Source organism: Trachinotus anak, unplaced genomic scaffold, assembly GCF_046630095.1.
Source record: "Trachinotus anak isolate AG129_WGS33_773 ecotype Australia unplaced genomic scaffold, CSIRO_AGI_Tana_v1 ptg000012l, whole genome shotgun sequence".
Lineage (NCBI taxonomy): Eukaryota > Metazoa > Chordata > Actinopteri > Carangiformes > Carangidae > Trachinotus > Trachinotus anak.
In genome coordinates, this window is record NW_027273863.1 from 5,925,590 (window position 1) to 5,940,324 (window position 14,735).

Genomic DNA, 14,735 nt, shown 5'->3' on the forward strand with positions numbered 1-14,735 from the left:
TAAACTAATCTGAAAATTAAAAATTAATTTGTGTTATAATAGGGCATGAACTGAGAGGATCCTGTTGTAGCATCAGTGAGTACTGAGTGCTTTGTTTTGCATAAATCCATCCATCAAATTTTTTTTTTTTTTTTATTGAGCCATTCTGGGGCCCTTGTACATGTGGGGCCCCTCGACTGCAGCTTAGGCCACTATCTTTAGTAGAAAGAGACAAGAGAGGATAAAGGAAACCACACAGGATACTAGTCAGTCACAAAATTGCACATTGGATGCTTTTAAATCACAGACAGGTGATGTTTACCTGTCCAAAAAAACTGAACTGTCACCTTAGGGTGCAGGAACTCGACAGACCTTACGCTGACTTTGCTGGATAATTTTTGTTTTCATTGCAGGTCACAGGAACTACTTCAGAGATGTTGAGATGATGCTGGGATTCCCTCCTCCTCTCTTCTTCAAAGTCTGCTGGAGATTCATCTCCCCTGTCATTATCTCTGTAAGTCCACACACACACACACACACACACACACACACACACACACACACACACACACACCTGCTGATCAGGGGCCACAGTCATAGTGACTGAACCTGAGATCGAACTGTAACATTGCTTATTGTCTCCTGGAACAGATTTGGGGATTGTTGCGGGACAGACACCACACACTGGTTCAGCCATTTAAAGGAGTGTGAGCTTCTCGATTTTCCTGAGTTGCTGACACATTGTTAGGGACCTGACCTATATTTCAGCTGCCGTCAACACTAATCTGTTTGGCTGCTTTTGGCCTTGTTTCCAGTATAAACCTCTAAAAGCAAATCTTTTTGACTGGGAAATGGACACATGCAGCCGCTATCAATGGTATTTCCGAAGCAGGCGTATTAGTCCACTAAGCTGCTGGGCCAACCAAGAAATGCATTGTTGTGGATTACTGGTCAGATTTCAGGCACTTTTGTTCTCTCTTTCGTTTCACTACACAGATTAATGCCCTGCTCTCTAGGGCCTCTGCTAGAGCTGTGACCAAACTCAGTGCTGCTGGGAACAGTCAGGATTTATAGTTATAATTATCTGCAACTTTTAAATAAAAACATGTCTGGTGGCTGCTGGCTGCAGAAATTTCACCTGTGCAGAGCAAAGTTTCCTTTGAAAATCTCATCAGCTGGACAGGAGGTGATGAATTTTACTTTGACAGTGGCAACAGCAGCCATTTGTTTGCTCTAAATGTGACCAGGATGGGGACTGCATGTTGGTCGTTTACTGTCTTTTTTGATATGTTTTCATATGCATTGATGTGTTTAGCAAAACCTTGTGCAAATGATAATATTAAATAAGCATGTATTTTGTAATTATCTAATACATCACCCTCTTTTTACTCTTCCACTCTAAAATACACTGTGAATTATGTGTTTCGAAGGCCTAAAGTCATATTTTTAAACACCCATTCTCGGTCTCTCCTCTGTACATGTAGTTCATCCTGATCTTCACAGTGATTCAGTACAAGCCCATCACCTACAATGATTACGTGTATCCTGGCTGGTCTCTGGCCATCGGCTTCGCCATGGCTCTGTCCTCAGTGGTCTGCATACCCATCTACGCCCTCTACAAGATCTCAAGGTCCCCAGGAGCCACCTTCAGAGAGGTACAGACCCTGCTACAGCTCATCATTCTCCTATCAGAGTCTCCTGTCTGTCTATCTATCTATCTATCTATCCACCTATCTATCTATCTATCTATCTATCTATCTATCTATCTATCTATCCTAAAAGCTGAAAGCAGCTGAAAATTTGGAGTCAGTTTGCCGAAAGCATTTGAAAAATTCGTTTCACGTGAAAAAGTTTCATTTCAATCCCTGTTGACACTTGAATTGTGACTGTGTATGGAAATGCTGAGAGTAGTAGAACTAGCATGTGAGGAGTAATGAATGCAGCTTCAACTACTGACATTTTAAACTTAGCCCTTAGTTGATCTGATGAATCTTTCTGTCCGATCCTCTCATACAACGACTTGGTCTAAATGACTCTGCCTTCACATCGAGGCTGCTCTGAGTGATGTGCCCCTCTTCTTCCTCTTCCTGTCTCAGCGGTTGAAGAGTGCATGCCGACCACATCCAAAGTGGGGCCCTGCCCTGCAGGAGCACCGGACAGGCCGCTACGCCCCCATGGCCTCCGAAGACACTGTGGAGGCTCGTCCCCTCAAGGAGAAGGAGGAGCTGAAGGAAGAGCTGAAGGAGGAGCTGAAAGAGGAGGAGAAGGAGAAGGAGAGGAAGGATGAAATCAGCCTCACCATCCAGGGAAGCAATGGCTCCACCAACACACACAACAACCCCAACCCCAGTGCATAGACGGCACCCCACTCTGCCAGCGCTACTGGGCACGGCCCCTCCCCTTTCCTCGCGCCCCAAAATCTCCTCCTTCTCTTCCTCCCTTTTCCTCCCTTCTCCTCCATCCTCACCCCACTTTCCCACAGTTCTCTGTGGGGGAGATCCCATTCGCTGGAGACCTTTACATATTGTAAGGGCTTATTATATCTATCCTAACCTCTTCTATCTATCTGTGTGTTGTCTCTAGATAAATGATGAAAAAAAAAAAAAAAACGAAAGGAAGAAAAAATTGGGTCATCATCCAAAAGATTTGTGTGTATGTTAGTGTGTGTGTGTGTATGTGTGTGTGTATGTGTGTGTGTGTGTGTGTGAGTGGGTTGTTAATTTGTTCAACATAATTTAATAATGCAGTTTGTTTTTCCTTTCATTTTTTGTAAGACTTGTATATGTCATCATCATATGCAGTTAGAGGTACAGTAGATTGTTAAGCTGCATGAGTTTGTTTTGTGCATGCAGCAACATAGAGACACACACTGTTCTCCTTTATTCTGTTAGCTGGGTCTGTTTGGGATTGGTGGCTTTCTAGCGGCAGTGATTTGACAGCTAGAGACTCGTCGTGGTGCTGTAACATAGAGGAGGAGGGTGAACTGTGCCTGTACTGGCCATTTACAGTTTGATGATGCTGAAAGATGGAAAAATGAGTCGCAATTTACACGGCCAGAAATCAGATATACTCGTTCACACTCATACACTCACACTATTGTACATTTTACAGCACACAGTGACCTCAACCATAGTTGATCTCAGCTTAAGACTAAGTCTGTTGTTTTTTATGCTGCTGCTTCTTTTAAAAAAAATAAGTTCTACAGAGCACAAATATTTAACACCAGAGATGGCGACTGACACTTAGGGCTGATTTTCTGTGGAAATTTTTCCTCCATTTGTAACTTTTTTTTTCACTAAAGCTGCTTAAACTTTGAGAACTCAGCAGAGAAACATCAGTGAACTTTAACCGTACTGTAACTCTCTGCCTCCGCATTCTCTCTCACACACACACACACACACACACACACACACACACACACACACACACACACACCACATTTGCTCCCAGTTTTTTGACAGAGGAGATCCGATGGCCTTTTCTCAGGGTCTAAGCGGAAGTTAAACTTTGTGGTTTGTTGTCGTTCCTCGACTGTGGAAACCTTCTCTCAGTTAGGGTGGCCTGTTAACATTATAGGGACTGAAATCACCTCGCTGTCGAAAAACGCCTGCACACACACACACACACACACACACACACACACACACACACAAAACAGGTGGATGCAACTCTAAATATAGAAGTGCCATCTTTTCTTAAGTCTTCCAGGCATTCTTTTTGAGTGAAATGCATCTTGGGATGTGGTCTGTGACGGAGGATCTGGGCTCGAGGAAGGAAGCCAGCGAGAGGCTTAGTTGGAGTGTGTGTCTCCCATGTGGGTCGTAGCAATCTGCCCCATTCAGGCATGTTACCAAAAACATTACCTAAGTTACCTGAGTCCTGCACATGTTTTTGGTAACATATATATCTCAGACTGATCTGGTGTCAGTCTCTTACAGTCAGTGGAACCTTTAATGTATTTACAGACACTTGTTTTAAAGCTCTGAGCCAAGCTGTGCTGGGACTGATGGAAAGACAGAAAGCAGAGCGGACACAGCTTGTTTCCAGAAGAGTATAGAATAAAGATCTTAAATGAATTATGTAGTTTTAAATGTAGCTGTATAGTATCGTTCTCTCAGTAGAAGTCTCCTTTTTACCTCTACCATTATTGTAAAGTAACCTAGTAAATAATTATAAAGACAGCATATGTTTATTTTGTACAAAAAATAAAAACTACAGAATCATGATTAACCATGTTTACCTTTCCTCATCTGTGACTTGTTTTGTTGGGGTGGGTGGGGGGTGATAGGATAGAGAGGGGGGTCTCTTTAGCATGCAGAGCGTCTGATTGGAAAGCATCCAGGACGGAATTATTGCAGAAGTGTGATGACAAAGGTTTATGGTGGTATAAAGGGAGATTTAACAGCTGTGCGAGGATTTGATCTGCGCCACATGTTCCTTCGTATTATCATCCTAAGATGCTTTGTTGGACACCTGCTCAGGTGATTGTGAGGTGCGTTTAGCTTCACAGGCAGGGGGAGGGTTTTTCCAGGTTGCATCAGGTCTGGCTCTGTTTCTTCACACTGCAGTGTCAGTTTTTCACAGCTTGAATAACTAGATGGCTGTGATACCAGTACGAGCAAGGAACACGTTCACAATAATATACGTTAACTGTATGTCGTATACAGCATATTTATATGTAGAGTTCAACATTTTGGGAACTATGCTTACTCGCATTGTTCCTGAGGGTAAGATGAGAAGATTGATACCACTCATGTCTGTATGATAAATATGCCAGCAGCTCAGGTTAGCTTAGCTTAGCATAAAGACTGGAAACGGGGGGAACAGCTAGCCTGGCTCTGTCCAAAGGTAACAAAATCCACCTCTAAAGCTCAATTTACATGTTATCTTATGTGTTTAGAGTGCACAAAAAAAAGAAAACCGCTGGTTGCCAGGCAACTGGTCCCAGCCAAGGGATAGTCCAGCACATAATGTCCTCAAATCGTCAAATTGTCGCTTTGACAATTGTCGCCGAGAGACACTTACAAAGACATTGATATTAAGCACATAACCACAAACACAGTGGGGTTGATAATGATAAGCACAGTGGGCATTCTGAAACAAGCACACCCCTGAACCAGGTGTTTATCAGGCTTTTGTGCAGGACGGTTCTCAGATTATAGCAACATACAGTGGCTATTCCCATAGATGGAGAATTGTAGCTTTGGTCTGTAGGTAATCATCTGTTTTGGTTAATTCCTAAACTATTCACACCACACGTGACGTATTTTGTAGTAGTGTTTATTTTTTTAATTAAATTACTGCGAAACCAGGTGCTCTATGAAACAATACATTACCACCATCCTCTAATCTAAATATACTATTGTGTTGCCGCTTCAGAAAAATGACATTAGGAATTCCAAGTTACACTCTTGAAATGAAGTTTTATTTGCTGAAAAAAAGGTGAATATGAACTTATTATACTCAGTGTATTTTGGGACAGCTTGTAGCTCAGACCGTTTCCTGTTTGTGATTGCCTGTCTCGTGTGGTTATGCTGTAGTATGTGAAGCATAGCCGCTATGTTACCATGCTATCTCTCTATATATCCCGACCCTCTCCATCTCAGCTGGCCCTCTGGCAACTCTTCCTCCCTTTGTACAGTAATGTAAAGAAATATATAATCGGACTGTGTGTATGTGTGTGTTTATCTTTGCTTTCATTTTGGGGGATGGGTACGTGTGTTTTGCGGGTTCGGGGAGGGGTGGGTATTGTTTCATTTTGTTTTCGATTTGTCATTTTCTTGTAGTGTAATGCAGACGATGTCGTGTATTGTGTAATCTGTGTGTAGTGGATTAGCTCTCACTGCTGAGCCTGCCCATAGAGCAGGTATAGTGTCAGTATTGATGTCAGTGTACCTCTAATCTATCAGAACTAGCCATGTCCTACTCTACTAATAATAAAAAGTCTATCTTTTAAGAAAAAAAACATTTTGTACTAAAAGAAGAGAAAGAAAACTACATATTTTATCTTTGGATTTTAATTATTGTTTATCCATGTTCAATGACACTACTTTTTTTTGGTTTGTTTTTGAAGTTGTATTCATAGGAACATTAAGATAAAGCCAGCTGATATTAAAAGCATTGCCAAACAAAAAGCTTTGGATCGAAACTTGAACTACAAAAGAATGGTTAGTTTTTACTGTGAGCTCTGGTGTAGACGGCGGCTGCAGCTACATAACGATGACATTTTTTTAAAAAACAGTATTACATGTACTTAAAGAAATATTTTACACAGTGCAGTGCCAACAGTCGTACATCGCTGTTTACCTTTAATATTCTGTGGCCCTTCAACTGAACAGTTTGGCTTTTCCTGTCTAGTTGGTAGAAAATGTTTGAAAATGAGCAAAATCAAAACACCAAAATCACTCTGCAACCAAGACTGACTCAACGTCAGGACCCATTAAGTCACATTTTCATTCGTCTGCAGCTCTGATGCATAATAACGGTACATAACATTGCTTTATGTTGACATTTTAGCCAATTATTTGACATTTATGTATCAGACAAGGGTCTTGTTACTATTTTTAGTTGATTAAGTGAACCTCTGTTTACTGCATAAGAAGAAAGAATCAGACCTGACCCATTTGGCCCTCCAGTAAAGCAAAAGCAAACACACATCTGCGAACTGACCCATGTCATCAAATTGCTTGCTGTAAAGGTGGCTTTACAGAAAGTCACTGATGCTGAAGAACATAAACTGCGTAAAGGTTTGGACCATTTTTGCACACAAATTCACAGCACAACTGCTCCACTGTACTAAAAAACAAAACTGTGATTTTACCTTGTTTCTGTGGTTCTCTGTAAATTACAGAACATTACCTCTTGAATTTCTTCCTACTGCTCATATAAGCATAATCTCATGTTTCAGCACTTTAAAGAAATTGTTAGTTTTTTTTATAAGCAACAAGAAAAAAGTATATCATTAGAATAATAATTTACATTTTCATTTTGGAAAAAAAAGCAAGAACGGTAAATGTCTTTTTCAGTGGTCTGGCTGAAAGAAACTGTCCAAGTGTCAGTGGATGAAAATGCTGTGTTGTTGCTATGCCAGTGTGAATTGTTTAATGGGAGGAGTGGAGAAGAAAAGCACAAGTGAGAAAAGAGAACACAGGTCTTCTGGTACCTTCTATCATATCTATCTGTCTATCTATCTAACCATGTCTGTTCTTCTTCTTCAACCTTTAGGGCCAAAATCCATTGAAATGTCTTAGTCCTGTCAGCTGTATATCGTAAACTGTTGCATTACAAAATGGTAAATAAAATTTATTTTAAAGATCAGTGTGCTGCAGTGTCTATGATGTTTTGAACAATCTGATAACTTGATTCCACTGGAAGTGCGCAATTCATTCGCAGCACGTTTTTTCCCAGGATTAATTATTCTACATCATTTGGTGGTGTCAGACATTCAGCAACTAAAAGTGGCTATATGTAAGTTTTCTCTGCCGCCAGATGTGGTTTCTTGCTGGGTGCTGGCTACATATACTTCATAACACATGATCAAAATTGTCATTATTAATACCTTAAAGTGAGACTATATAACTACTGAAAGAGGAAAAAGCACAATCCTCTTCTCACAAGTTAAAAGCTAAATTAATTCAAGTAGTAAACACATCATCAGGAGACATTGTTGTTTACTGCTTGTTTAGCTTGCTCTCAGTTAAGATCATCTAATAATGATGTCTGAGCCCAATTTACTAAAGAACATCTTGACATGAAAGGAATCGGCATCGTTAACCTAAATTTCTACTTGTAGCCTCAGCGTTTATTGTTCAGCAGCAATTGCATAGTCTCACATTAAAGTGAAGCCCTGTCTGAAAAGGGAAAAATCCAAGGCTCTCCAAGTCTTGAGTGTAATCAAAAGCCTTTTAACATTGCTTGGGTGACACCCACACATTCAGGCTAACAGCCCTTAGTCAGGGTGTTGAAGTAAAATACAGACACAGTCACTTAAATGGCACAAGACATGACTCTAAAAGGTTACAAGTATGTAGATGGAGGACAAGAGGAAGGCGGGGCTACAGAAGAACCATTAGAGAAAAGTCAAGGAGAAAAGACCATATTTTTCTTCTATCCTTATCTTTCATCATTGCTAGAGAGGTCCTGACCACCGTGAAAGCCAACATGTCAGAAAACAAACCAGGGGAAATGGACAGTCAATGTTGCTAAGCTCAAATTATATTTTTAATGTCATGATTGCAAAGGTTTTTGTGTCGCCTCCTAACACCCGAAATAGTGCAGCATGAGTTTAACGCAATCGATATACTTTGTATTGCAACTTAAAACTTTGCACCGACAAAGAGCAGAGCAGCAGCACTGTTTCATTTACCCCCACTAGGTGGCGATAGAGTGACAATTATTGTTGAACCAAAACAAACAAGCTGTCAATGAAAATAATATATAAAACTCTGAAAACCCTCTGTCATATTGAACAGCATAGCCAATCAACATCTGATTTTGATAATCTATAACCTTACCATGACATAGGTTATTTTCAAATGCAAACACTGTATATTAGGAGTAGTTAAATTTTTTTTACTGCTCACATAGTGGCTGCAATTCATGTTCAGAAAAGCAGAGAGGTGGCAGATGGATGAAGAGATTTTGTTTTAATAATTCTTTAAATTCTCACCAAACATACTGGAATAAGCTTAGGTTTTATACAAAACGATGCAAAACCACATATAATTAAATCTATTACATCTAACTATTCCTCCTCTGTACTGTCCTGGCTGCTTGACGAGATACAGATGAAATGTTTAAGCACTGACAGAATGACCATACTACCACATGGATACAGTAGAGGGCAGCATGGCTGTAAATATAAAAACTGCTCTCTACGAAGGTAGGTCTGTGTCTGTGTCAAGGAAACACTGGCATGAAGAGCATTATAAGCTTTCAACATGGCAACAAACATGAAGCCAAGTTTCACTTCCTTTGTCATTTATATGAATGTGTTTTTAACAATGGTCATATCAGTTTGTTTTACAGCATCACACTCTGTTCTCAGTGGACAAAGGTGGATATTTGAATTATTTCCTTTTTGCCTTTATGAGTTAGAGACTACACCATGGACTACATGCAACCAGACTACGCCAATAGCTCCTAGAAAGTACAATGTTTATTACACTCCACGACACAAAAGTGCTGGAGGAAACATACTGATAATGTAGTTATTTTTAGAGCTTTCTGTCTCCAGGGAATCTGATACATCTAATAGATACAAATAGCCATAGATAACCATCACTGCTACAGTAAAGTCCCAGTCCTGTATGACCTGTATCCTATATCATTAACACCCTGTGTGACTCGTTGGACATTTTTCTTACAAAAAGGAAAATTATACTCCAGCTCCGGGTGTAGCAGTTTTGACTGAACCGTCAAAGTAAAAAGCTGTTAATCCCACATTCAGTGCATTAGGTTTGTGGGCTGACTATTATACATGATTGTGCCCAGCGGGTTTTGGGTGAGGTTGGAAAAAACAGCCAGAAGAGTCAGATGAGGAGACAGAAGGGGGCAGCATGACCGTGGATATAGAGACCCCCGGCTTATTTTACATCTACTCCAGCCAAGCCATTTTATTACTGGGCCAAAACATCCATCATGGGTGTCACAAGGTTACAGGATTAAGCTACATAATGAACACAGTTATATTTCAATGGCTTGTTATCACAACGTACACAACACTTCTTATCCCCATCATTGGGTTGCTGTTTTTAGTTTCATGAGTCTGCTATCAGTCCTGCTAATCATTTGCACAAGCTCATCAGCTACAACAGACCTGGTTGGGCAAGATGAGGAACAGCATAGCACAGAGAATCACTCCTTATTACTTTTACAGTAATAGACAGATGATAGATGTGGAGGTGTAAATGTTGAATGCTTGTATGCTGCCCGTATTGTCCATAGGACACTGCAGTGGAGTGGTGCAGCTGGTGCACCAGGGGTGGCTGAAGGACATTTCCTTTACTGGAGTCACCTTTTTCTTTGACAGAAAGCAATTTTCCTGCTTGTGGGACCATTGTAGCATTTTGTTTGAAAGGTGACTCCAGTTCTGGGAACCAACCCTTTCTCCTTACCAGAACTGAAAGACAGGCACTGCTCAGGGTCACAGCGAGCGAGCTGTTGGTCCCCCACTTTTGTCAGCTACAATATATGACATATCAGCTGTGCGACACCAGGACTTAATACTTTCATTAATAAGTCTGATGAGAGAGTGACAGGAGCTGTTATTATTATTCAGATCATCTGACGCTACCCAGGGATTAATAAATTCACTGAACAATCCTTCATCCTGATGTCAGCTCATCATCATTTGTTTCATGTGGACGTGCCCAATGCAAAGCAGTGCAACTCAGACACAGGTTTGAACACATAGGTTTATCATCACAGGCTCAGGGGAAGTTAAAGGCAATTCATGAGAAGTTTAGGTAAAACATGCAAGAGGTTACTGTGAAAAAAAATAGTCTATTGAATTAGCTGACTGACAGAAAATTATTCATCAATTCTCTTGATAATTAATTAATCATTTATCAAGCAAAAGTGCCACACACTTTCTGGCTCCAGCTGAGGATTTTCTACTGTGTTATGCTGGTTCTGATAAATATAAAAAGATAAAAATTAGTAATTTAAAGTTGTCACCTTAAGCTCTGGGAACTGGACATGTTGAGCCATGCTAGAGGCATTGCTGATCAGCCTGTTTATGCATTAGTCCAACCTGAAATATGACATTTTGTACAGATATCCACGCTGCCCTGAGGATAAATCCTGATGACTCTGGTGATCCCCTGACTTTTCACCACTGACTGAGACTCCCATTAACATCAGCTGTATTTTGTATTTGCCACATTCCAAGCAAATATTAGCAAGATAACACACTAAACTAATGGTAAACATGGTAACCATCATAGTTGCTAAACATTAATGTGTTAGCTTTGTCACTGTGAGCATACTGATAGAAGCATTCTGCTCATAGCGGTGTTTCAGAGAGACTGTACTCCTGTAAAAGACGACACCACAAATCAACTGTGCAAGCAGCTTATTGACTGTTTTATTGTTAGGTGATTGTAGTAACTGTAGTAACTATAATGGGCGCAAAGGAGGAAGTCAGTTGATGTGTAGAGCGGCAAAGTCTGTGTTAGGATTGGGGCTGGGATGGGTAGGTGGGTCAACAAAACACAGCACTTTCACACAGGAGACCGTTGTTTGTTTCCTGTGATAGTCAGCATTGTTGCTTTTATTCATGACTTTTACACAACATTAACTGCATATGTTTCATGGTAACCATGACAATGAAGGTCCTCTATCCTTAAAGAAGGATTTACTTATATTAATTAGGCTTGTACCGATACTGATACTAGTATCAGAAATTACTGATACTGCCTTACATACTCTATTGTGTATTAGCGAGTATGTAGGTATATGCATCGATCCAAGAGCACATAAGGTATTAATAAACTTTAGAGTTTCACACCTGGTTAAATGGTGTTTTTTTCCTGAAATAAATTTTCCCTTGCCTCTCTGCTAAAACAGCAGCCTACACAGGAAGTTGTGCTGTGCACTTTTTATATACAGTCTATTTATATACAGTACAGACTATGGCTGTGCAACTACTGTTTTAGAGCAGTGAAGTCCTGATTTCCAGTACATAGTGTAGCGTTAGCCGTTAGCAAAATGTCAACAATTTGGCAATATGTTACACTGGAAAGTCCCAGTCTAGCTTTAGGACAACTAATGGTGGAATTGTTTTATTTTTTTTAAATTTTTGTTTATATTTTTATTCCTAGATTTTTAATTGGATAATAAAAGAGAGATGAAATGATGTTCAAGAATCTCAGGCTGATATGTCAGTTCTATGAGACTGGGTGGGTGGAGATTCACCTGTCAGAGGACTGGGGAGGAGAGTGGGTAGGGGAGGTTAGCAAAGGACTGGGTACTATCAGAATCCCTTTGTTTGAGACCTGCAAGTTGCTGGAAAGGAATTTCCTTTGTTTTAGATGACTGATTGTTCATTTCTTTCAAATTATATCAAAGATGTAGTTATCTAAATTGTATCTTGTATTTTCTGATAACAGAAACATGGTAAAGGGTTAGAGATTCCTTTACCTCTGATGCATTAATAATTTACAATGTCTCAGGTACCTTTTCTTTGTTATATTTGTTGTGGTGTGCATGGCAATGTATTTCCTTTTGTTTGTTCTACAGAAATCATCCATCCATATATCTATCATCTCCAATTCATCCATCCATCTGTTCCTTGATGAACATCCTTAATACAATAAATGTGCACACTAGCTTGAGGCTGTATGGTCCAGTTATGTTAAAGAGTATAGTCTCTTTCTTTAGTCTTTTTGCAAATGGCATTCATGTTTTACAAAGGGTTTAACCTAAACTGTGCCCTACAACAGCGATGACAGCCATTGTATCACGTCCACACAGGGTTAGTATTACTGTATGCAGCTATTAAAAATGTGTCTAGGTACATTCTCACAGTGCTAGCTAGCTTTTCTTGTAGTCCAGTTGAGTTTTTTGATATTTAATAGACTAAATGATTAATCAGTGATTAGAGTAATTGTTAGTTGCAGCTCTCTTTAGTCCCTTATATGAGTCATGCTGCAAAAACCCCGGGTGCCACACTTCAAAGCATCTTTAGCATAATTGACCCTGCCTGCATAGTAAACACTCCTGTCTTTAAAACTCAGTTTTCCCCAGTGTGTAGCGCAGCTTTCTGTTACAGTTTGGTAACCTCAAAGCCTGAATGTACCTAACTCAAGTGATGTCACTTGAGTCATTGTTTCAAACTTGACAAAGCTCCTTCACAACCACAGATGACATTATACAACCAATTCCACCAGCTTATCAATACTCTCCATGACTATTAAAGTGAGTGACATGTAAAATTGGTTGAGAGGCACTTAAATGAGACAAGATCAATTTCTGCCATTTTTAGCAGCACCCCATCAAGTTGCCAACCCAAATATATATTCACGCCACTTCTTTGATTCATTCAGTGATGTAATATAGCAATCAGTACCATTAATCACCAATAGCCATACCAATCTTTCCATTTCACAGGCAGATTTGAAATTTGTTTGAACATTATGCAGAATTGGCTTTGTTGGCTTCGCTAATTGTTCGGCTGCAAGCCTGTCAGTCACCCAGTAATTGCTTCACCACTTTGCAATTCTTCTCAGATTTCCAAAAGATAGTGGAACATGTCAGCTGTTAAATTGAAGGGAAATAGTTTCCAGAGCCTGCTAACAACACGGACTTTATCAAATTAACCTGGTGCTGCCTTTGCCAAGGTTTTCACAACATGTCTGTCTCCATAAAAATTAGTCCACTAATTCCTGTTTCCTGACGGGTGACTTTGCAGTTTCTCTATAAATTAGCAATGTTTTTGTCAGCTGGGGAGCAATAATACAAATGTTTACTGAGAATACTGTGGGGAAATGTGTTTACTTGGCTCTGAAGTGGCTTTTAATTTTCACAGGTACCAAGACAGTTACCATTTCACCTTGTTGATGTCAGAAGAGAATGAAAATTACCAACCTTTAAACCAAAATAATGTCTTTTTTTTCATATGAAAAAATAAGAGAAACTTTTTACCAACACAAATCACTGTGTGTTGGGGGTTTAAGTGAAGGGTGATATGTGTTATTATTTGTGTTTTGTGTGTGTGTGTGTGTGTTTTTTTTTTATGAGCATTTATGTGTCACAAAAAATGTTTTGAACAATTTGAAGCAGCTTTACCTGCATTGAAAAAATGTTAAATTAGATCCCACCCTCAAATTGTGATTGAGATTACCTCGAAGATAAGCACTTACCCTCAGAGAGCTCATCCCTGGTTCTACATCTGACTGCTGTTCAGGTTAAAGACAGCATGCGTTACACAGAGGTCCACTTGAAGGGATGGAGGTGCCAGTCAGACTTCCCTGGTCAGTCACTCTCTTCACCCTTCACATTGCCTGGGTGTACTGCCATGCCCACATTGACTGATTTGGATCAGTGGGTCCTGAGAATTTGTCTTGACTGCAGGAGGTTGGGGAAACAGACCGTTCATCACCTTAATGGAAGAGTATTGATTGTGGTGCAGAAGCACGATACCCGTCTGCAATAGTAATGGACTTCCTGAGAAATCACAGATGAAAAGGCATCTGGGGATATCCAGGAAGAGGGAGACACCTCTGCCCTGATTGTTAGCACCTGGTTTTCTGTTTGGTGTGTGTGCAGTGCTAATTTTGGCAACTGGTTTTGATTTAGTTTTAGTCTTTTGACAAAAATGTGAATTATTTTCAGTCAAATTTTAGTTTTTTGATTTTTGCTAGACTTAGTAGAATCAAGGACTAGGCACATTTTGGCCTTTAGTTTGCAGCTACCTGCAGAATTCACTGCAGTCATTCACGAGCCTTGGTTTTCCTTTTTATAAATGTCCTTGTGCTGCCTGCATGTTTTCATAGATAGTATCAGCCGTTTTGTTGCTGCTCATTGTCTAATTCTCAGTGGACTGTGAGTGAATTTAGTCCATAAATCTGTTTCTTCCAAGAACGGATTACATCAGATAACATTACAGACAGACACATAACTTTGCAAGGGGTTTCTTATTAATGGTAGTGCAACAGGTCAAGCGGCTAATTCATCTTCTGGACAGCGGAGGTAACTCTTTTACTAATCAGGAGATAGATATGTTGTGTGCTCCAGGTTGTTGAATAAGACTGCAT

The 14,735-nt window shown here is 40.0% G+C and overlaps 1 protein-coding gene across 4 annotated transcripts in view; it reads left to right on the plus strand.

The window, feature by feature from the left end:
* Window positions 1-7,296, plus strand: part of slc6a9 (solute carrier family 6 member 9) — an 82,361-nt gene extending 75,065 nt beyond the window's left edge. For all 4 annotated transcript variants that reach the window (XM_071490314.1, XM_071490312.1, XM_071490313.1 and 1 more), the window contains 3 exons: window positions 393-493; window positions 1,464-1,634; window positions 2,076-7,296. In XM_071490314.1, the coding sequence (XP_071346415.1) occupies window positions 393-493; window positions 1,464-1,634; window positions 2,076-2,336 (533 nt within the window). In that variant the 3' untranslated portion in view covers window positions 2,337-7,296. The remainder of the gene's footprint in view (window positions 1-392; window positions 494-1,463; window positions 1,635-2,075) is intronic.
* Window positions 7,297-14,735: the final 7,439 nt, after the last annotated feature.